A 22,338-nucleotide genomic window follows, 5' to 3' on the forward strand; every position below is an offset into this window, starting at 1 on the left:
TTTGCAGGGGCTTTTAAATAAAATGTTTCTGCCTAACCATCTTCCCTAGAGGTTGGCGACTGGCATGCACCTCGTGTGACGGGGCTCAGGGAAGCGGGCCGCTCACCACCCGGGGCTGCCATGCTCACCAGTGGCTCCTGTACATCTTGATTTTGGTGGTGAACTTTGGTTACAGTTATGTTCCCTCTGCCTCTCCCCCACCACGTGTAGTTGTACAAAATTTGACTTAAAATTTCAATTTTGGAACTAAACAGAAAATGACTTGAAGGCACCAGCTTGGATTGTGTTGAAGCTGCCCTCTTGTGACTCGTGTTGAATGGTTGACATTTTTTGCGACGCCAGTGGCGGCGTGTCTGTCGCTTCGGGGCTTAAGCAAAAGCCAAGGAGGAATTCTAGGAAGTGGAGGCACGGATGGCAGGCCCAGCCCTTCCTTTAGGACGTGGGGATGGGTTTGTGTGGGGAGGACATTTCTCCTGGTAGGTCAGCTCTCTGTTACCAGGAGCCACAGATGGCCCTGGTGAGCTGACCGTGTCTCCTGTTTTGCTTCTGGCTACGGACTAGGGTGGTAGGGTGGGTCCTTGCCTGGGGCACTGTGGTTTAGGAAGATTTTCCTTCTCGCCTCCCACTCCTTATACATCCATCGAGGTGGCAGCGTGCTGTGAAGGAGAGACCATGAGACCAAGACAGCATTTAGGTTCTGATGTCTCCCACAGCACTAATGTGGTTATGAGGTTTGAGAACCCAGTTATTGGTAGAATAATGTAGTGACAGTCTTAGGAAACATTTCTTTTTTAAATTGTCACCTATTGGAATTTTTGTTGTGTGTGTAATATGTTTTTATTGATTTGACAGAGAAAGAGAGTGAGAGAGAGAGAAACATTGATGTGAGAGAGAAACATCTATTGGCTGCCTCCTGCATGCATCCCGACCAGGGATTGAGCCCACAACCTGGGCCTGTGCCCTGACCAGGAATCGAACCGGTGATCTTTTGGTGCACAGGGTGACACTCAACCAGCTGAGCCACAGCAGCCCGGGCACCTGCTGGAATTTTTAAAATAGTGTTCTTTTAATGTGGAATACTAGGCTGAGGAGCATTTTTGTACTTTGTTTTGTTGTTAATCCTCACCCGAGGATATTTTTCCATTGATTTTTTTAGGGAGAGTAGGAGAGAGAGGGAAAGACAGAGAGAAACATCGATGTGAGAGAAACACATTGATTGGTTGCCTCCTGTACAAGCCCTGACCAGGGCCCGGCCCGGAGAGGAGCCTGCAACCAAGATATGTGCGGTGCCCTTGACTGGAATCGAACCCGGACTCTTTGGTCTGCAGGCCAACACTCCATTCTCTGAGCCAAACTGGCTAGGGCCATTTTTGTAATTTTCTTTTCTTTTTTTTTTTTAAATATATTTTATTGATTTTTTACAGAGAGGAAGGGAGAGAGATAGTTAGAAACATCGATGAGAGAGAAACATCGATCAGCTGCCTCCTGCATGCCCCCCACTGGGGATGTGCCCGAAACCCAGGTACATGCCCTTGACCGGAATCGAACCCAGGACCCTTCAGTCCGCAGGCCGACGCTCTATCCACTGAGCCAAACCGGTTTCGGCTCATTTTTGTAATTTTCATGTTAATTTGGTGGGCAATGAATAAAGGCCTAATATTAGTCTCTTAATGTCTCTTAACTCTTTTTGATGAACAAATTTCAAAAAGAGAGGTGAAGAGGCTGGCCCATGAGTCCTCCTCTTCCTGGCCATTTCCATAAATTGAACATGGTGACTGACACTATACTTTCCGTCCGGAAAACAACACAGGCTGGGCGCTTAACATGCTAATTAACAGAAATAAAATATGTAGTTTTGCCTTAAAACTGCGGAATTTATGATTAGTTCCTGAGGTTCCAGCAGCCAAGGGTAAGCCTGTGTAGGACTTGCTCACTCCCCTGACCCCTCAGCGTGGTAGTTGATTTATCCGCTGGAAACTTTTCCCATTTGGCCACAGATCTCCTTGCCGGGACTTGCTCCTCCCCACGACCAGCAGGGTCTTTTTTCCAGCCCGCCGGTGCGCATGCACCAGAGACACAGTGGGGATCCCTTCAGGAAAGTTTCTGACTGAAGCCAAATGCCTACAGCCTCTTGGCCTTCTTGAGCCCTGGCCAGCCTGGGTGGGTCTTTCTGGCCTTCACCTGCCGGGGTTGGGCACAGCGGCCCCGCCCCTGTGAGGAAGACTATGGAACAGGGGCATCCTGTTCATGCTTTAGCTCTCCCCTCTCCTGTGTGCTCTCTTGCTTTAAGTTGCCATAACATTTAGGGTCTCAGCTGGTTAGAGATTTAATGTCTGTAAATTAAAGCTGTGTCCGTAATCACCCTGCTGTGTGTGTGTGTAAAACATCTCTGATGACAGGCCCCTCAGGAATTGGCTTTTCGCTTTATTTTTGGCTCCTACTCAGGCCAGCATTCCCACGGGGAAAGCTCTTTAGGTGTAGCATCATAGCCTGTGAAGTTTGCCCCATCTGCCCAGGTGCCAGACCCATTAGACGCAATTGCTCTTAATGCAATAATAGGAAGAAGGTATGTAAGGTTACCCAAGCTGCAGGACTAAGTGCACCTAATTGTATCTTATTCAGATAGGATCACAGCGCTTACCGGCTCTTAGAGCTGCTCTGTGATTTTATTCTTTGTCCTTTGGTTTCCCCCTTCTAGCTCCGGGGACTCGATGCCTTCATGGTGCCTCTGTCTCTAGCTTGTCGCCTGACTCAAGGGCACTTTCATCAGATGAGGGACGGGTGTTTGTGTCCTGTGATTGGAAGTCAAAACCCTTGGGTGCTCTTCCTGGCTGTCGCCTACTCTGAATGACCTTGGCGTACTCACTGCTTCATTTTTTCTGCTATAAAACACGAGATTTTTCTAGCCCCATAAACGAGCCTGCGCAGGTGGAATAACCAGAAGTGTGGGTGGGTGGGGCCTGGGGCAGCCACTTGGCTATTAGCAGCCATCATCCTGATGTCCATCAACCACAGCCAGACCCGCCCTCCAGGGGATCACTTCCGGGTGTCACAGGGCGGTGCTACACCAAAGAGGCATCAGTTCCTCTCCATGTGGTGTTGCTTGTGACCAGGTGGATTACAGATTTGAGTTCTTTATTACGTCTCTTCTATAGATGCTCATGAACTTCACTCCTCTGTCACCTTATAAGAAACTCAGTTATGCACATTTAAAGTAACACCTGCTAAGTCCCCCGCCTCGGGGAGGGGAGGGGATGGATACAGGAGTATGCATGTTTCCCAGCATCCGGAAGTATCTTCTGAGATTCCCGAATGACAGGTGACGAGGTTGTGAATTATAAGATAAGGATGGTAGAGTATTGCTTTTGTATTTTAAGATAATAAGAACCAACATATAGTGTGCCAGGTGCTCAAGTGCTTGTGTGTATTACTCAATATCCACAACAACCCTGTGAATTAGGTCCGATTATTCTCATGTTTCTGAGGAGGAAACGAAGGACCAGAGAGGTTAAGTAACTTCTCCAATGTGACGCTGCTAATAAGTGGAGTAACCTGAATACAAATTGAAGTAAAGATAGTTTGCCCTCACCTGACAGTGTATAAGTTGAGGATTTGTAGATCATTACAGTGTCTGAATACCCTGATCAAGCCTGAGTCACAAACCCTGTGGTTGGCGTGAATCATCCAGGCTTCGCACACTTAAAATCTCAGTGGGGGAGGAGTCCCCTCAGGTGAGGAGAGAGAAGGGAAGTGTGGGGATGGGGGACGGTGTGGGGATGGGGGAAGGTGGACCAGTGCCGGGAGGGAGGGGTCAGGCTGTGCAGTATGGGAGAAGCACCGCATTTGCACTTGCGCTGTGCTGCTTTCTGTTCTAGTTTTCATTCCCTGGCCCCTCAGCCATTTTCAAGATACCTGTCAAAACATACATTTTATTTCTGCACATGCCCTAGATGTTGAGTGAGTGCACCCTCTTGTGAGTCTGATTCATTCCAACGCTGGTTTGTCCCCACCTCCACCTGCTGGAGCACATAAGTCCAAGGAAGTGGCATTGATTCTGTGCTGTCTTGGAGATGGCCAGGGCTAGGAAATTCGCCTTACTTCCTGCCTCCACAGACCTCCTGTCCCCTCGCTGGGCTGGCGGCTGTTGTCACCCTCCCGCTGGGAATGCTGAGTCATGAGGCAGGTTCAGAAGGACGCCTTGGAGAGAGGCTGCGTTCTGCCCAGGTCCAGTTCCTGTCCCTGCAGTTGCCCTGAACTTGACTGTGTGTGCACTCTCCACCTCATTTTGCGTTAGGACATGGAAGGTCTTTTTCTGCTCTCCCCATCCCCACTTCACTGTGATCCCTGCTTTTCTCTCTTTCATTTTCCTGTTCTCTCATGAGGAACTTTTCCTCCCTTTCTTACTATTTTATTTTACCCACAGGCCTCATGGAATCTAGTGGGACTCTGGGGCTGTGGTTAGAGTGTGCAGCGTGAATTGCCATCACAGCTGGCCCATGTTGGTGTCAGCTGCCCCCATGGTCCCCTCAGAGTTGGATTTAGGGCAATTTCTGTGATGAGTGGGTTCTCTTAAAGAGCCATCCTGTAGTTTTAGCCCAAGAAGACATGATCTGTGCTCCTGTTCCGATTGGTAGAAGCTTTCAGAGATTAGCCTGTTTCTGGATGTGGGGGTGGGAGGTGCTAATTTACATGGACACTCAAAGGCGGACCCTGCACGCATAAAGTGCTTTTTCTGCTGACAAGATGCTGTCGCTAATATTTACTAGGATTCTGCTCTTTTGACTGTAGCTCCTCCTTGTCCTGAGATGGTGGTGGTTTAATGCCGCCGCATCCACATTTGCAGCTTACTGAGCGGGACGCACATGGCGAGTGGCCTGTTTCTGACATGTCCACCAGCCTCAGGGGCTCTGTTAGGGGCCACCTGACATATGTGACGGACAGGGAGGAGCAAAGTGCTTACCGAAATGTGCAGTTCAGAGTGAAATGGAACATGGTCATGGACAACCCTCTGGATTTGCCTGCTCCCAGGCCGTGTGCCCTTGTCCGGCTCCGCAGCGGGCTCTGCGGCGGGGGTGTCATGTCCTCACGCCCCTCCACCAGGCTGGCTGTGCGGACTGGATCTGCTGGTCAGCTTTACCCACAGGTACATGGCGTTCTTTTGAAGCAGGATTGTGAAATGCATGCTTTTGTGACTTAAACATGGAAGCAAATGCTATTCTGTTCAGAAGTATTCAGTGAGGCAGAAGGTACTGGAATGAATGTCCTTTTTGGGTTAAATCTTGTTGACTATTTGGTTGTGGGGTTTTTTTGTTTGTTTGCATATTTTGAGAGACCGAAACATGTACTTTTCTGTAGCTCAAAGGATGAAGACACTTACCAGGTCACCCTGGGTCTAAACGAACAGCATAGCTATAAATGGAGAAGATGCATTTTAACTATGACAATTAAAAAGTTTAAATCTGAGATACTGAGCAGTGCTAAAAAAACGGGGGTGGGGGGGCGGGTGGCAGCCACTCCTCCCCAGCAATGAAGTTGGAATCCGCAGCTCCGGGAAGCGGCAGGAGCAGCCGCAGGCTTAGGAAGGAGCCTCTGCATGTGCATCCTGCAGGGAGAGCTCCTCAGGCCTGTGCCCAGCTTCTCCTTGCTTCAGTTCCCACCCTTTCCGTGGGAGATGTGCTGGGAGGAGGGCCGGCGGAGCCAGGGATGGGCGCGTCCACAGGACTGCGCCGGCTCCCCCCCAGGGTGTGATGGGAAGGACCACGGACACATCTGTGTCCTTCGTGTGGCTCGGGAGCCTCGGGACCTGATGTGCTCCTGCTGAAAGCCCCCTACTTGCCTGCTCCGGCTGTTAATTACTTAAGGGAGTCCGAGGGCCCTCAAGTTGGTGATATCATCTGCAAACCAAAGAGCATCTCTCCCCGCCCTCGCCCTTGCCCGCCCTCGCTGTGCATGGTGGGAAGGAGGGTCCTAGCAACCTGCTGGTGGGGACGGGGTCTGCCTCCGTATCCTCGTGACCTGCGCACCCCATCTGGCCTCTCGCCCTCTGGCATGAGCCGGCTCTCCTGAAGGTCACGAAAGACTCGTGCATTCCTGGTCCTGCATTCCCGACTTCTCCGTTTTTGTCCCTTTGGCCCATCAGCCTGATTGATATGGTTGATCCTCTCTTGAAAGGGAAACCTTATTCCATTGGGTTCCATTTACTGTCCTGGGTTTTTCTCTTTTGCCTTTTGTCTTTTTCCTCTTACCTCTCTCTCAGACATTTCCAGAGGTCCGAGCCCCCCCGCCCCCCGCTGCTCTGCTCCTGTGGCCCAGCTGGTTCCTGCATTTAGACGGGCTGCCCCTCCATCCACTCCCAGCGCTTATTCGAGAGCTCCACCGTGGCCTCTGGAACCGCAGACTTTGGGGTGTACCAGCTGAGGAGTGTGATGGCTCTCCCATCCTCAAGTCTGCGGCACTCTTAAAAAATTTCTCCCTCTAACTTTATTGGGAGAAATTTTCAAACGGAGAGAAAAGTTAAAAGACTTGGCCAGTGACTGCTGATGACCAGCCATCACGAGTGAGCCGCTGACACGCTGCTGCATTTGCTTGGTCTGTGCGGGGTGCATGTGATGTGTGCTCTCCTGAGCCAGCGGGAGTGGTAGCGGGAGTGGTAGCAGGCGTGCTGATGCTCACTCACCTCTGCACATTCAAGCGTCCTCTTCTAAACTCAGAACATTTGCCATCATTTAAAATCGGCTCCCTGGCCCCCAGTCTTACGTTTTTCTCTTTTTAAAAATTATCTTTTGCCCTAACTGGGGACTAGGCTAAGTTGGTTGGAGCATTGCCCCATACACCAAAGGTTGCGGGTTAGGTATCTGTCAGGGCACATATGGGAGGCAACCGATCAGTGTTTCTCGCTCACATCGATGTTTCTCTCTCTCCCTCCCTCTCTCTTTAGAATCAATAAAAAAAGTATCCTTAAGTGAGGATTAAAAAAAAATTAAAATAATAGAATAAAATATATTTTTATTGTGGTAAAATACACATAACATAAAATTTACCACCTCATTAAATGCATTCATAATGTGCAACCATCACCGCCACCCACCTCCATAACTTTTTGTCTTGTAAAACTGAAACTCATGCCCATGAAACAATAACCACCTCCTCCCCATTCTCCTCCACTCCAGCCCCTGGCAACCACCATTCTACTTAGTTTGTGATTTTTATTATTCCAGGTACTTCACATAAGTGGAATTGTACAGTATTTGTATTTTTATTACTGGCTCATTTCACGCAATCCCCTCAAGCTTCGTCCATGTTGTAGCTTGTATCAGAATTTCCTTCCTTTTTAAGGCTGAGTAATGTTCTGTGGTGTGTATATACTACTTTTTGCTTCTCCATTCATCTGTCGTTGCATACTTGGGTTGCTTCCATGTTCTAGTTATTGTGCATAGTGCTAATATGAACATGGATACGCAAATATCTCCTAAGATCTTGTCATGGCCTTAGGTGGTTTGGCTCAGTGGATAGAGCCTTGGCCTGCGGACTGAAGGGTCCCAGGTTCGATTCCAGTCAAGGGCACGTGCTGGGGTTGCAGGCTCAATCCCCAGTAGGGAGTGTGCAGGAGGCAGCCGAACAATGATTCTCTCTCATCATTGATGTTTCTATCTCTCCCTCTCCCTTCCTCCCTGAAATCAATAAAAATATTTTAAAAAAAGATCTTGTTATGAATGCTTTTGCGTATATACCCAGAAGTGCAGTTGCTGGATCATGTGATCAATCTATTTCTGTTTTTTGTGTGGAACTGCCACCGTTTTCCACAGCAGCTGTACCATTTACAGTCCCACCAGCAGTGCACAAGGGCTCTGTTTTGTCCGCATCCTCGTCGACATTTGTTATTTTCTGTTTTTTTGATAGTAGCGATCCTAATGGGTGTGAGGTGTATCTCACTATAGTTTTGATTTGCATTTCCCCAATAATTAGTGATGTTGGACATCTTTCCACATGCTTGTTGGTCACTTGTATATCTTCAGAGAAATGTCTCTTTAAGTGCTTCGCCCATTTTTTAACTGAGTTGTTTGGTCTTTTGATTGTTGAGTTTTAGGAATTCTCTACATATTCTGGATATTAATCGTTTACTAGGTATTGATTCACAAATTTTCTCTCCCATTCTGTGGGTGTCCTTTATAGTCTGTTAATAGTGTCTTTTAAAAAATATGTCTTTATTGATTTCAGAGAGGAAGGGAGAGGGAGAGAGAAACATCAATTATGAGACCCATCGACTGGCTGCCTCCTGCACACCCCTACTGGGGGTTGAGCCCTAAACCCCAGCATGTGCCCTGACTAGGAATCGAACCAGTGACCTTGGTTCATGGGTCGACGCTCAACCACTGAGCCATACCAGTTGGGTTGATAGTGTCTTTTGATACATAATATTTAAAAGTTTTCATGAAGTCTAAATGCCTATTTTTTTTTCTTTTGTTGTGTGCCTTTGGTGCCAGGATTCTAATCTAATTTGACATAAAATCTTTGTTCAAAATGCCTTTAACATCCTCCATATTTTCTTCCTACAACATGGGTCTGCTCTCTGACGGCCTGTGCCTGGGTGGGTCTCTCCCGTCTCCCTGCCCCTAGGCCCTCCTTCAGCCCAGCTGTAGCAGCGCAGCTGACCTCCCCAACGATTGCCTCTGGTCATGCCTTAGCGTGGCCTTCAAGGCTCCTCACCTACGTTTCATGCTTTACCTCCTGCCTCTTCAGTTGACTCCAGCGAATCTGTGTGCCCAATTCAGTGGGACTGTTCCCTGCCTCTAACACCCCCCGCACTTAGATGGCACTCTTGCGTGCTCTCTCCCTGGATTGGAAGCTTCTTGAAAAACAAAGCTCTGTAAAAGCTTTTGTTGCGTGTAGCTCACACGTAGAGTCGTGGGAAGCATTTCAGTGAAGGCCAGACCTTCCTGCTCACCCACACAATAGCCTGAGCCTTTCCCAGACCCCCGTGGTCTGTGCTGGAGTGGAGTGGGCCCCTTGCCAGCTGCCATGCCTCCTCAGGTAGTGGACTTACTGCCCCAGCCGGGCTCTTTTGAGAGCACTATGCTAATCACCCCAGGACCAGGACATGCGGGCATCCTAATGCTAAGAAGAGCAGATTAATCAAAATACACCATATTGTAGTCTACTGTTCTAGCAACTTCCCTCCCGAAGCCCCCAGGCAGAGCGAGCTCACTGGGCGAGGCGAGAGCGGGGCAAGGGCTGTGTCCCTCGTGGTCGAAATGCAGTTGTCCCTGGTGTGGACGCCCAGCAGAAACAGACACACTCCTGGCCCAGGCTCCAGGACCGTGGCTGGAAGGCAGCTAGAAAAGCCTCCCCGGTTCACCACCCAGCTCTCCTTCGGGGCCTTGCACTGTGACTGGGGGACCTGAGGAGAGCCCCAGTTTCATTGGCAGGAGCCACCAGAGTTCTGCTAGTAACTTCAAAACCTCAGCGGGAGCACCCCTCTCTGAGCCTTAGTTATCAGACGGGCTAATGGCTGTCGCGGAGCAGCTGTCAGGCCTCCGCTGAAAGCACTTGGCAAGCGGACAGGCACGTGTGCGTGTCCTGACGGGATCAGCACATCCTTGCGTAGGGGCGGTTGAGCTCGTCTTCTGTGCTGTAACGTGGGACTGGGAGGGACTTGCAGCTGCTGAGCGCTCGGAGCAGCCCCGGGGAGAGTGGTGCTGTCTGTGTCCTGGGCTGTAGTGTGTCTAGGCCCAGGGAGGTGGGGCTGGGGTGATTTGGTTTGACCCCCTTATGTTATAGTTTAGGTCAGGAACTAAGGCCCGAGCGGCTCAGTGATTGAGCCTAAGATTGATGGAAGCCACAAAGGGTCAAAGAATCTAAGACTTTAGGAAAGAAAAGTCACCATCTGATTTCTGAGTCGTAGAGGCTCTTAGTAGCGCTGAGTTCAGTTTTCTGGTGACTCAGTTACATGGGAGACAGGTTCTGGTGTTCAACTTGAAAAATAAAATTTGATTTACACTATGATTCAGGACATACAGCTGAGAAAACCTCCTACTCAGTACCTGGGGACCAGGCAGTCATTAATTGCAGCTTAACCCAGGTCGCCTTAAAAAAAAGAAGCCAGACAGCTTTATTGAGGTGTAGCTCACACACTATAACATTCCCCTTTTAAAGTGTACAGTGAAAGTGGTTTTTAGTGTATTCAAAGATCTGTGCACCCACCATCACTGTCTAGGGTTAGAACATATCATCATCCCCAGAGAGACCCTAGCCCAGGGGCGGCCAAACTTTTTGACTCGAGGGCCACAATGGGTTCTTAAACTGGACCGGAGGGCCGGAACAAAAGCATGGATGGAGTGTTTGTGTGAACTAATATAAATTCAAAGTAAACATCATTACATAAAAGGGTACGGTCTTTTTTTTTTTTTAGTTTTATTCATTTCAAACGGGCCGGATCCGGCCTGCAGGCCGTAGTTTGCCCACGGCTGCCCTAGCCCATTAGCAGTCACACGCCTTTCCCCTCCTCCCAGCCCCTGGTAACCACTTCCTGTCGCCAGGGGTTTGCCTGTTCTGGACTTTCCATATAAATGGAAACGTGTGATGCCTGGCTTCTTCCGCCGAGCGTGCTTTCAGGGTCCCTTCACGTTGGAGCAGTGTCCGTCCTCATTACTTTTCGTGGCCGGGCAATGCATACTCCGTGGCGTGGAGATGCCGGGTTTTGTTTCTCCTTTCATGAGGTCATGGGCACGGTTGGTCCCACTCGGGCGCTATGTTGAATAAGGCTGCTTCGAGCGGTTTGTGTGCGGACATGTGTTTGCCGTTCTCTTGGGTATGGCTCCCAGGGGTGGACTTGCGGGTCATAGGGTAGCTCTGTGTGAACCTTTTGAGCAACTGCCAGCCTTCTCCAGAGCGGCCGCACCCCGCCCGTTCCCGCCAGCTGGGCACGAGGGCACGAGGCTTCGTTCCTCCACACCCTCCCCGCTCCGCTTGTTGTCGGTCTTTTGATTGTAGCCGTCCCAGTGGGTGCGAGGGCATCTCACTGTGATGTGAGGTGCGCTTTCCGGTGACCAGCGATGCCGAGCAGCTTGTTGATGGGCTCAGTAGCCATTTGTGTATCTTCTTTCCAGAAATGTCTATTCAGGTAAATCCTGTTTTTTAACTGGGTTCTTCGTTGGCTTGCCTCGTAGGCCCTGCCCTTGGGTCTCCTCCCTGACCTTCAGAGCCTGGCAGGTGGGCGCCACATCCTGTGGTGGCTGCCCTATGCTGTCATTGGGTCTGTGCCAGGCATCTCGCGTTATGTTGGGATGTAGCCTCCTTCCTATTGAAGTGTGCGTTAGGGCTTTAAATTAAATCTCTGCAGGAGCCAAGCTCTAATTGTTATGCAGTTGGGGCTCCACACTCACCCTGGAATTGAAAGGGGGTGCCATAGGTCTTCTTGGACAGTGGGCGGGGCAGCTTTCAAATATTTGCCAGTCACGTGCACCAGAGTATGCGGCCACCGTGTCAGCTTTCCAGAGGCAGAGCCCAGCCCCTCTGTTTTCTCTGGCCTCTCGTGGTCTGGACGGTAGCATTTCTTCTGCAGGAGGACGGTGAGATGCTTGGTGATGGACATGAGTGGACTTGGGTAACTGAGTCGCTTCTGTATCCGTTTGGCGGGTGGAGACGTGGCTGTGGGAGAGGAGGGAGAGGCTCCTGTGTGCTGGGCAGCGGAGGCCTGCGCGTTGGGAGTGCATCCTGGCTGCCGTGGCTGCACAGACCCTCCCTCCTAAGCAGGCTCTGTCTGCTGAGGGGCACATGCGCTGCTATTTATGTTGTGTGACTTTCTCGGTGATTGCTTTTAGTTTAGCATTTAAGAATCTAATTTAACTTTGTAAGTGTGTAAAGTGTTGCTCACCCACGCCTGCCGCATGACACTGGCAGGCTTCCTCCCAGAGCCCAGCCTTGGCCTGGATCAGTTCCTGCCGTCATGGCTCCATCACAGCAGCCGATGGGATTTTATGTTCCTTTGACACTGGAAGCCAAAGCCATTTGCAGGAGCAGATAGGAGGCCCTTTCCGATGCTCGCGGGCGTTTCTGCTGGAGCCGTGCTTCCCTCCCCACCACTTCAGCTCTTAGAAGAGCAGCTCTGGGAGAGCCGTGGAACACAAGCTGGTCTCCAAATGAAGTAGCTGAATGTCGAAACTAAGCACTTCTGAGCCTGGAATTTGTGATTTCTTTTTTTTTTTTTTAATATATATTTTATTGATTTTTTTACAGAGAAGAAGGGAGAGGGATAGAGAGTTAGAAACATCGATGAGAGAGAAACATCGATCAGCTGCCTCCTGCACACCCCCTACTGGGGATGTGCCCACAACCAAGGTACATGCCCTTGACCGGAATTGAACCTGGGACCCTTCAGTCTGCAGGCCGACGCTCTATCCACTGAGCCAAACCGGTTAGGGCAAATTTGTGATTTCTTGTTTTTTTGTTGACTTATTGTCATCTCTCCATCTTCAAATGTGCCCATGGTTGTATGGGCAACGTTAGGCTGAGACCTCTGGCTGGCGTCCTTCAGGGAAATACATTCACTTACCTCCACCTCCTCCAGAAACGCTGCTGAAATCACAGTGAAACATTGATTTTAAAGTATGAAGCCAGAGGACAAAGAATGGGAGGGAAGACAATAATAGACAAAGGATTGCAAGTTTGGGAAGATGGAAAGTGGGCGGAGACGGCGCAGAGCGGAGCACGCTGGACCGCTGGTGCTGCAGAGACCCTCGGGGACGGGAGGCACCTGCTGTCTGTTGCCCCACCGCAGTGAGGTTTGGGCCTAAAGACAGGGGTTAGGTGAGAGTCTGCACAGGGAGAAAGTGAACTCCCCAAGTTGCCTCTTCATTTCTGCAAACCAGAGACTACCCACCCCCTCTGCCCAGAGAGAGCAGAGGTGTCTGCTCTGGAGAAACGGACCACAGAGACTCCGGATTGAAGTGCCTCAGGCAAAGGGCACCACACGGACCTGAAAGAGGGATTTGTGAAAGTCTGTGCACTGAAAGGGGGGTCCCAGCCCTACCCCCGCCTGCTCCCAGCGAGCTGCGACCTGGCACGAGGCAGGGCTGGAGGAGGCCCCTCTGGGAAAAGTGAAGTGTCAGAGACAGACCTGCAGCTGCTGCCATCTGACAGCCCCTCAGAGCAGAAGCCAGTGCGACCCTCCACAGCCCAAAGCCTCTGTGTTCACAAAGCTTCTATCAACTTTTATTGCCATTTTAACTTTTTATTTTGAAATAATTATAGATTTCGCAAGAAGTTGCAAAAATGGTACGGAGTTGTCCCCAGTGCCCTTCATCCAGTTTCCCCAGTGGGTACGTCTTACATAAGCACAGAGGGTGTCAGAACTGGGGGCATGACATTGGTGCACGTGTGTGCGCAGTTCTGTGCCATTTTATTACATGTAGTTTCATGTGAGCGCCGCAGCAGTCAGGATACAGAGCTGTCCCAGCACCACAAGATGCCTTATCCACCTCTTTGAAGTAGGAGTGGACAGCCAGGGATCATGGAACAGGACGTATGCAGGAGGCTCACAACACGAATGAAGGGTAGAGGCCAGAACCAGCATCACAGGAAACAAAGTATTGATGCTGCAGACAGAACAAGCCCTCAAACAAGAAGTGAATGTCCTCAGAAGAATAAGCCAATATTATGTCGATGAAATAAAACAGGATGCTCTAAAAATCAGGACAAGAAAGAATTGTTGGAAAGTAACAATTTTGGGGGGTCGGGGGTGGATAGTTGACAAAGACCCTGAGGAAATAGAACAAAAATTTCTGACATCTAGGCAATCTATAACGAGAGAGAGGGGAAATAAAGAACAGAAATCTGTCAAAGAAATCAGAAATCTTTCCAGAATTGGTGATCACAGGGTTCCAGGATGGTGAATGGAAAAAGTCCTAACTGGTGCATGGTATAATTCCAGAACACTGGGAATAAAGCTTCCAAAGAGAAAAAACAGGTCGCATACAAAAAGTTTGGGAATGAGGATGCGTGGAATTTTTCAACCTCATGGGCAGCCAGCAGGCAATGGAGTGGATTTCCAGTCTAACAGGGTAGACTGAGCAAATGTAGACCCACTCCTACTGCAACACTTAGAAATGCTACGTAAACTGCAGCACAGATTTTGAATACATGCTGAGCTTGTAGGAAAGAAAGGGGGCAGGGAGAAACCCAAAGAGGGACTTTAAAGCCAGAGCAGAGCAGGCCTACTGATGTGACAGCTCTGGGGGTGTTTGTTGGACCCCTAAATAGGCCCTAAAATAATAGAGATTTGGATTTTAACGAACCTGCAAAGTATAGAATTGAAATACAAATCCCCTCAAAGGGCTATTTCCTGATAGAAGGGCTTTGACCAACTAAGCCACGCTGGCCAGGGCAAAAGGGGCTATTTATTTATAAACAACCAAATAAAACCTCTTGAATGAAGGATCTAATCATTGACTTAAAAACCCAGTGGAAATGTTAAACAGCAAAGTAGACACACCTCACGAGAGAATTATAGGAACCAGGAAATAGATCCGAAGAAGTTAAGTAGATGCACAGATGAACGAAGAGAGTGAGTGCGGAGGATAGGGTGAGAGCGCCCAGGCCTAATGGCGTTCCCAAAGGAAGAACAGCATCTTAGAAGCAGCTGAAGAGAAAGACATACTCCTTAGGTTCAACAGCAGATGTCTAAGTAGTAACAGTAGAAGCCAGACCAGGATGGAGTAAGCCGTCAGCGTGCTGAGGAAAAGGAGTTGTTTCAGGAACCAGCTTAAGTCGTCATTCAATAGTGAGAACAAAGTAAAGGCATTTGTACAGAAAGAAGAAACTGAGTTTTCGCTAACGGGCCTCAACTGTATTGAGGAAGAAGGAAACTCAACCCAGGAGAAAGGAGAGACCATGGAGTGGTGGGCAAGACGCCGGCAAACGCCTGCCAGCGCAGTAGGTGTTGTTTGTCTATGAGCGGGTGGGTGGATGGCCAACAGTTGATCAGGGAGCAGCATATAATGAATAAATAGTAAATGTCAAAGCCCAGACTTCTCTACAGGACAGCCCTGCCTGCCCGCCCCGATAGAGCAGAGGCGCGCTGGAGCTCAGGCCCGAGAACAGCCGGGTTACTGCCAGGCGCTCCTGTCACACCCTCCCCGTGTTCCCTTAACACAGTGGTTCTCAACCTTCTGGCCCTTTAAATACAGTTTCTCATGTTGTGACCCAACCATAAAACTATTTTCGTTGCTACTCATAACTGTAATGTTGCTACTGTGATGAATTGTAATGTAAATATCTGATATGCAGGATGGTCTTAGGCGACCCCTGTGAAAAGGTCGTTCGACAGCCAAAGGGGTCGCAACCCACGGGTTGAGAACTGCTGCCTTAACAGCTCCTGTGCCTGAGCCCTTACAGGACAGTGCGCACTGCTCTGAGGGGAGTGACCTCTCATGTAATCGCAGACGCGTTCAGGAGGCCCGGGTGGGAGGCACGAGAACTGCCACACGGATCCTGGCGCTTAGACCCCAAAACCATCCTGCAGGCTGCCTTCACCCTCCCGTGGCTTGGTTGGCCCTTAAAGGAAGGACCAGACCATAGCAGGGCCCTTGGGACATTGCCATCTGTCGACGCCGTCCTCCACACCTGCCTCCTCTTGGGGAGTCCCTGGCCTGCCTGCCTGCCTGCTGGGGATCTGTAGTCTTCTATGACAAAGCCCATAGGAGGACCGGCCCCTGGTCCGCACTCCACCCCTACTTCAGTGAGAACCTGGCCCAGCGGAAGGAGTTGGCCTTGATCGCTGGCGTGTTATTTTTACAGTCTCTTCCACCGTATTTGGGCGGAAGGAGTTGGCCTTGGATCAGGGCTCTGGCGTGTTATTTTTACAGTCTCTTCCACCGTATTTGCATTTTTAAAAATAGAGTGCTGAGTGAGCCCTCTCCGTCTGAGTCTGCTTCGGGAGGTAGGATGCGTTTGCAGGGAGTGGCTCCTGATCGATCCTCACGGCTGGGCGCATGGATGGAGGAGCCGAGATGCGCTGGGAGGAGGTGAGGCTGGGCATCACGGGCCGCTGGGGGACGGGTGAGCCCTCAGCTCTTTGCCGACCAAAGATGACGTCATTTTGAAGATTCTGTCATTTTTCTGAGGGTTCGCTGTGGGAAAGTGAAGGAGGGGGTGGGAGCATCTGTAAGCCGAGGTTCTGGGGGCCATCCTGCAGGAGGGGGAGCAGGCAGGGACAGGCCCTTCCTGCCAGGGCACGTCTTTCTCAGACCTGGAGCTCGTAGGTGCTGGGAGAGCCAGATTTTAAGCACCAGCTTGTGCCCACCCAGGAACCAGCTCTACACACCAGGTTCTCGTGGTCACAGCGTGGCCCGGGAGCTGCCTTCTGCCTGGAAGGTGTCCCCAGGTATCCGCGGTGCTCTGGCCTTTGCCAGCTTGGCAGCAGCCGGCCTGGGTCAGGTCCCTTGCCTCTCGGTCAGCGAGGTGCTAAAAGCTGTCCCAGAGTCTGCGGCTTTGTCCTTGGTGTCTGTCTGGGACCTGGCCTAGCCCGGAGGCTGGACCACCTGAGCAGAGCCAGCCAAAGTCGGGGCCACATCACTTTGCGGACCTGGTGCATGTGCATCTGTTCCAGGCGTGTGTCAGGGATGCTGAAGGCGGTGCCAGTCAGCCCTCACTTGTTAAACCACCTCGCTTCTGCATCTGGAGCCCCAGATTTATGTCTTTAAATTCTTCTAAAATTAAAAACAAATGCCCTAAGTAGTTGGGGTTCTGTTTCATTCTAGAAGAAAGGGAAACTTACTGGTTAAAGTGGAACAGTTGTAACCCGGGCCGTTATTAGTCTCGCCCAGGAATGTTAAGAAACAGATTCTGGTTGATCTAGAGCAGGGTTCCTCAAACTACGGCCCGCGGGCCACATGCAAATACAAATATTGTATTTGTTCCCGTTTTGTTTTTTTACTTCAAAATAAGATATGTGCAGTGTGCATAGGAATTTGTTCATAGTTTTTTTTTTAAACTATAGTCCGGCCCTCCAGTGGTCTGAGGGACAGTGAACTGGCCCCCTGTTTACAAAGTTTGAGGACCCCTGATAGAGAGTCATTCAGCAGGTTGGTTAAAAAATCAGGAATCTGTTTTTTAAGAGAGACCTGAGGGTTCTAATAAAAGCGGCTCTCACACCTGGTCCTGCGTGACTGTCCCGGCGGTGGCTGCAGTTGATAGTTGTCCGGTTCCTGCCGACGGGGTCTGTCCAGTCATCAGATCTGCCGTGCGATGGCTCCGTGCGTGTCTGTCTAAGAAACCCGGTCCTTCTCCCCCCAACGAACCTGTCAGGGCTGCCTCGTTTTTCTTCATAACCCTGCTGTTCCAGCACTGCCCAGGTAAATCCCTAGACCGTCCCCTCAGTTTCCGTGGGGCCAGTTCCAACACTTGGTCCTCAGAGGCTGCAGGTGTGATCAGCGAGCCTCCCTTGCCGTTGCTGATCCAGAAGCGGGTGCTGTCGCTTGGTCAGTTTCCCTCCCTCGCCTCAGGCCTGCGGCCTCCTCCAGGCCTGTGAGGACGAGTTCTGGCTGAGAAGTCCTTCCTAGGGCCCTAAAGGAGCCTGGAAGGGAGGAAGCTCCGAGCCGAACTGCAGAACCGACCGCCGGGAGGCCGGGGTCCTGTCCACCAGTTACCCTGCTGCCCGACACCGCAGGGGCTGGAGGTGTGGCAGGGAGTGAGCTCTGGAGCTGGCAGTTTGGTCCTTCATAGCAGGTTGCCAAGACAAGGGGGCTCCATGCCCGCTCTTCCCACCAGACGCACCAGGACGCTGCATCCCAAACACTGTGCCATCCGCAGAGCTGCGGCCCCGGCTCCAGCTGGCCTTCTGCCAGCGCAGCTCCCAGGCCTCCCTCACTCAGCAGGCAGTTGGGCTCAGTCCCCTTTCTCTGTCCTCCCGGCCATTGCAGCTGGCAGCGGCAGTGATGCAGTCCTGCTGCACCGCAGGCTTCTGGTCTGCAGTGTGCGGGCAGGGAGTGGGCTCCGGGGACAGGACCCGGCCGGTCCCTGGGTGGCCCTCGAGGTGGAGAATACAGAGGCCTGGCCAGTTCTCACCTGCAGCAGAGGGGGTAGGGGTGTCCTATTGCTGCCGCTTTCCTGCATCTGTGCAGTGGGCCCTTCACGCCTTCCCCCTACCCGCCTTCCCCTACCCGCCTTTCCCCACCCGCCTTTTCCCGCTGCCTTCCCCCACCTGCCTTTTCCACCTGCCTTCCCCCACTGCCTTCCCCCACCTGCCTTTCCCCACTGCCATGCAGAAGCAGGAATTTGTGTCCCTCAACCCAGCTCAGCAGTGTATTCGCTTGTGTATCAGTGTTTTCAGGTATTTTATTTTGGGCCCTCCGGTAAAGCCAACGCACATTCCTATATGTTATCTTCCTTTCTCATTCTGAATTTACAGAAAACACTCAACAACTATTGAGTTGATTGGCCTCCGTCTTTAGTTTTCGAGGAGCTTCTGTTGAATGGGCTCTGAGGCACATGATTGACAGAAGGTTCTAGTTAGGGGCACCAACGCCTGTCTTTTCTTCTGCTCAGCCATTTCCCACTGCCCTCCCTCCCCCCAAGCACAAGGCCGTTTGTGATTTGCTGGCAAATCCTCTGTCCTCAGGTGGGCAGGTGCGATCGCTGGCTGTCAGGGGCACAGCCACATGATGCCAGCCGCTCTGAGAACATCCTGACACTGGCCTACTCGAGGGTCTCACAGTCACGTCCCCAGTCCAGTGGGAACTGGAAACGGCTGAGGGAGAGGCGGTGAGAGGAGCCCAGCTCCAGCCACAACCAGCACCCTTCCTGCCTCTCCCGCCTCACTGCCCTGAATCCAATGTGCTGGCGTTTTAAGTCCAAAAGCGTTCAGAGTTCTCCACCCCACAGTGTCTGTGTGTAAGCGTATAGATCTTGGGTCTTTGTTTGTTGTTGTTGTTTTTTAATATGTTTTTATTGATTTGTTAGAGCGAGGGGAAGAGAGGGTATGTGCCCTGACCGGGAATCGAACCGGCGACCTTTCAGTGCCTTCCAGTGTCTGGAACGACACTCAACCAACTGAAACACAGCGGCCAGGGCAGTGGGCTTGTGTTTTGGCTCCAGACCAGCTGCTGATGAGAAGCGATGTCATTCTCCTTGATGTAACTGGGCGAAACCCCAGCCAGAGACGACACCGCAGTCAGAGGCCACAGCAGCAGCCTCCACAGGCCCGACGTGGAGGGAGCTTTTACTGCTTTTTATAGCCAGGAGAGTGGCTCTCAGAAAGTGTGGGCCTGCAGAAATATGGTCCCTCTGCTCTCACCCGCAGCCCGCGGGCAGGCTGGACTCTGGAGCCAGCGGCCTGAGCTCACTCCACCTCTCAGGAGCCGCGGGGCTGTGAACAAGTCCCTCCTTGTCTCTCCGTCTCAGTTGACGTCTCTGTGAGATGGGAAGGGCACTGACAGTGCACTTACTCCATGGCTCTCTGTGCTTACACACGGACACTGGGCGGAGGGTCTCACAGGCTAACACACACAGCGCCCAGCAAATGCCTGGAGAGGAGCAAGGGCCGGTGCTGTCGCCTAGAGGCAGAGGACTCCCGATCGGCCCCAGGAGCACAGCCGTCCCTTCCAGATCAAGTGCAGGGAGCACGAGACGGGAGGAGGGAGAGGAAAGGACACGTGAAAGGGCCTCTCAGTGAGAGGCACACGATGGGAGGGCGGCTCTGTGGAGAAGGGCAGTGCTAGGACGGGGACACAGGGATGGAGCGGACGTTGGGGACCCTTTCAGACCCCATTTGCTCGTTTTCTGGAATTGCCAAGGGCAGGGAATGTCGCCAGGGCAGAGGCCACCGCACCCCTTTCCTCTCCCTGCCCTGGGAGAGGAGCTTCCCGGGGAGTGGAGTCACACCGCAGAGGGCCAGGCTCAGGTCAGGAGAGCCCCGGGGCTGGTGCTGGCCACCAGGCTCCCGGTCCCAGGAGCACTGAGCCGAGGCGCAGTTCGGCAGAGGGGGCAGGAGAAAGCCCCCTGGCCTCGCAGTGCGCCAGCTCCCACGGCTGTGCTGTTCCTGCCTGGGCCTCGGAGCAGGAGCTCAGCCCCGTGAGTCTGCAGTGAGTAGGGCCTGTGCCTGTGCCCCGTCCCTCCCTGTCCTGGAAGCTCTCTCGGGGACCAACACACCGCCCCGGTGGGGACACGATCTACAGACTCACCTGCGTCCTGCTCAGGGGTCCCGTGCCGGCTGCCACAGCTCACACCAAGAATGGCGTTCCCTCCCACCCAACGCCGCCTGCGTGGTTTCTCCCATCAAATTTCCTGGGGCTGCGACTTCTGGTTTCTATGGCAACTTGGAAAGCCCTGCAATTGTGGTTTTTTGAAGTCTAAAATGAGAGCCGAGGTTTGAGATAGGGTGGGGCCCACGGAAAACGCCATGTCCCGGACAGAGAGGGCACAGAGGGCACAGGGGAGGGCGTTCCCTGACTTAGAGTAGCACCAGCACTCCACCACCCTTAGCAGCTCCACGCGCCCCCCCAGCCTCCTGGGATCTTTGAGCAGAAGGAGAAGAGGCTGTGCCTGGGGCACGGAGGCCGGCAGCTCACAGCTCGTGTCTGCTGAGCACCTCCTGTGCTAGCACCGTGACCTTCGGTGCTTTCCCTCCCTGCTCAGTCCCCGCCACTCCAGGGGGGCTGCTGTCGCCTCACTTTATACACGTGTGCACGCGTGACTTGCCTGAGGTTTCAGAGCTGGCATGTCTCCGTGTCTGCCCCGGGGTCTCATCTGGGTCAGGGCTTATGTCCCTGGAGGAAAGTCCTTGGGCTTTTATTGATGGCGGGGTCGTCGCTCCCTTTCTGTAAGTCAGTCTAGTTATAGCGGCATTGGCTTTAGTCGTCATCGCCAACATTGCGGTGACCCTGTCCAGTGTCTGTTCTCCTTCCATGGACCTCGCCTTTCCGTGCCCAGGCTTGAGAGTGGAGAGGGTTGTTTGAGGAAACAGCTCACCACCCCATGGTGTGAGGTCTTGCGGGTGCCTGTCCAAAGGAGATGGGCACAGAGACCCCCCATTACCAGAACGGATGAGGAACTACAGAGCGTGGCCCCAGGATGGGGACCAGCAAAGAGACTGGCTGGCCTGGTGGGGAACCGGCTCCCGCCTGGCTGTGGAGGGGCCCGTGCCCGGCAGAGGACAGGCAGCTCTCCGGAGCCCTGGCTGTCCCCTGGGAGGGGGCGGCTGCCGCCAGTGTTCGCTGCGCAGTTGGCCAGGCTCCCGCAGCCGGCTGTCCCGTTACTCAGCAGCCGGCAGGACCGCAGCAGAGAGATAAGGGCAGGCTGCAGCTGGCCAGCAAGGATAGCCCGGATTAGAAGGTGGTGTTGGCTGATAGCGGCTTCAGGGTGACCCGCACAGCTGGCATCACGCTCGCCCACCCTTCTCGGCCCTCATCGCAGGGCGAGGGCAGCCACTGGCAGAAAGTACAGAAAGGATTCCCTCCTAGGAAATGTTTCCCTGTGTAGAGCAGGCTCTTAAATCTCTACTTTAAATGGTGCCTTCCATGATCTGTCCCTTCGCCACACTGATCCACATGGCTGCCGTAAGCCTCGTGCTGGCCTGTGGAGGGGGAGTTAGTGCCTGGAGTTCTGTCCCCGGCCCTGGGTGCAGTGAGGGGGTGCTCCTGGGGTTCATGAAATCCGAGCGCGTGGGATTTGTGCTCTGGGCTGTCATGTGTCACCTTCCCCGGGACGCGGGGTGGAGGTGTGTCCTGGGGTGACTCCCGAGGCCACTCACACGTGTTTTCTCGTCCAGCTGAAACTGGAGGACCGCTCCGTGGTGCCCCGGGACGTGGTCCGGCACATGCGCTCCACCGTGAGTCCCGGCGGGGTTGCTTGCGGGCGGTCTGGGCCGGGTGTCGTGGTGGCTGGCGCCGGTGCGGCTCAGCCTGTGCCTTCTCCTCCCAGGACAGCCAGTGCGGCACCGTGATCGACGTCAGCATCGACTGCGCCGTCAAGCTCATCGGCACCAACTGCATCATTTACCCCGTCAACAGCAAGGACCTGCAGCACATCTGGGTGAGCCTCCGCCGCCTCTCCCTTCCCTCTCGCTCTCTGCTTCCCCTTCCAGGTGAGCCGGCCAGGCCCAGGGCCTCCCGCTCCCTCGGAGCCCTCCTGCCACTCCTGCCTCTAAGCCAGCGGTTCTCAACCTGTGGGTCACGACCCCTTTGGCGGTCGAACGACCCTTTCACAGGGGTCGCCTAAGACCATCCTGCATCTCAGATATTTACATGACGATTCATAACAGTAGCAACATGACAGTGATGAAGTAGCAACGAAAATAATTGTATGGTTGGGTCACAACATGAGGAACTGTATTTAAAGGGCCAGAAG

At 52.6% G+C, this 22,338-nt stretch overlaps 1 protein-coding gene across 1 annotated transcript in view; it reads left to right on the forward strand.

Annotated features, from left to right (window-relative positions):
- Window positions 1-15,986: 15,986 nt before the first annotated feature.
- Window positions 15,987-22,338, forward strand: part of UBE2O (ubiquitin-conjugating enzyme E2O) — an 18,372-nt gene continuing 12,020 nt past the window's right edge. Inside the window, exons 1-3 of the mRNA XM_014531739.1 lie at window positions 15,987-16,019; window positions 21,761-21,820; window positions 21,913-22,023. Coding sequence (XP_014387225.1) covers window positions 15,987-16,019; window positions 21,761-21,820; window positions 21,913-22,023 — 204 coding nt within the window. The remainder of the gene's footprint in view (window positions 16,020-21,760; window positions 21,821-21,912; window positions 22,024-22,338) is intronic.

Source organism: Myotis brandtii, unplaced genomic scaffold, assembly GCF_000412655.1.
Source record: "Myotis brandtii unplaced genomic scaffold, ASM41265v1 scaffold825, whole genome shotgun sequence".
NCBI classification, from domain to species: domain Eukaryota; kingdom Metazoa; phylum Chordata; class Mammalia; order Chiroptera; family Vespertilionidae; genus Myotis; species Myotis brandtii.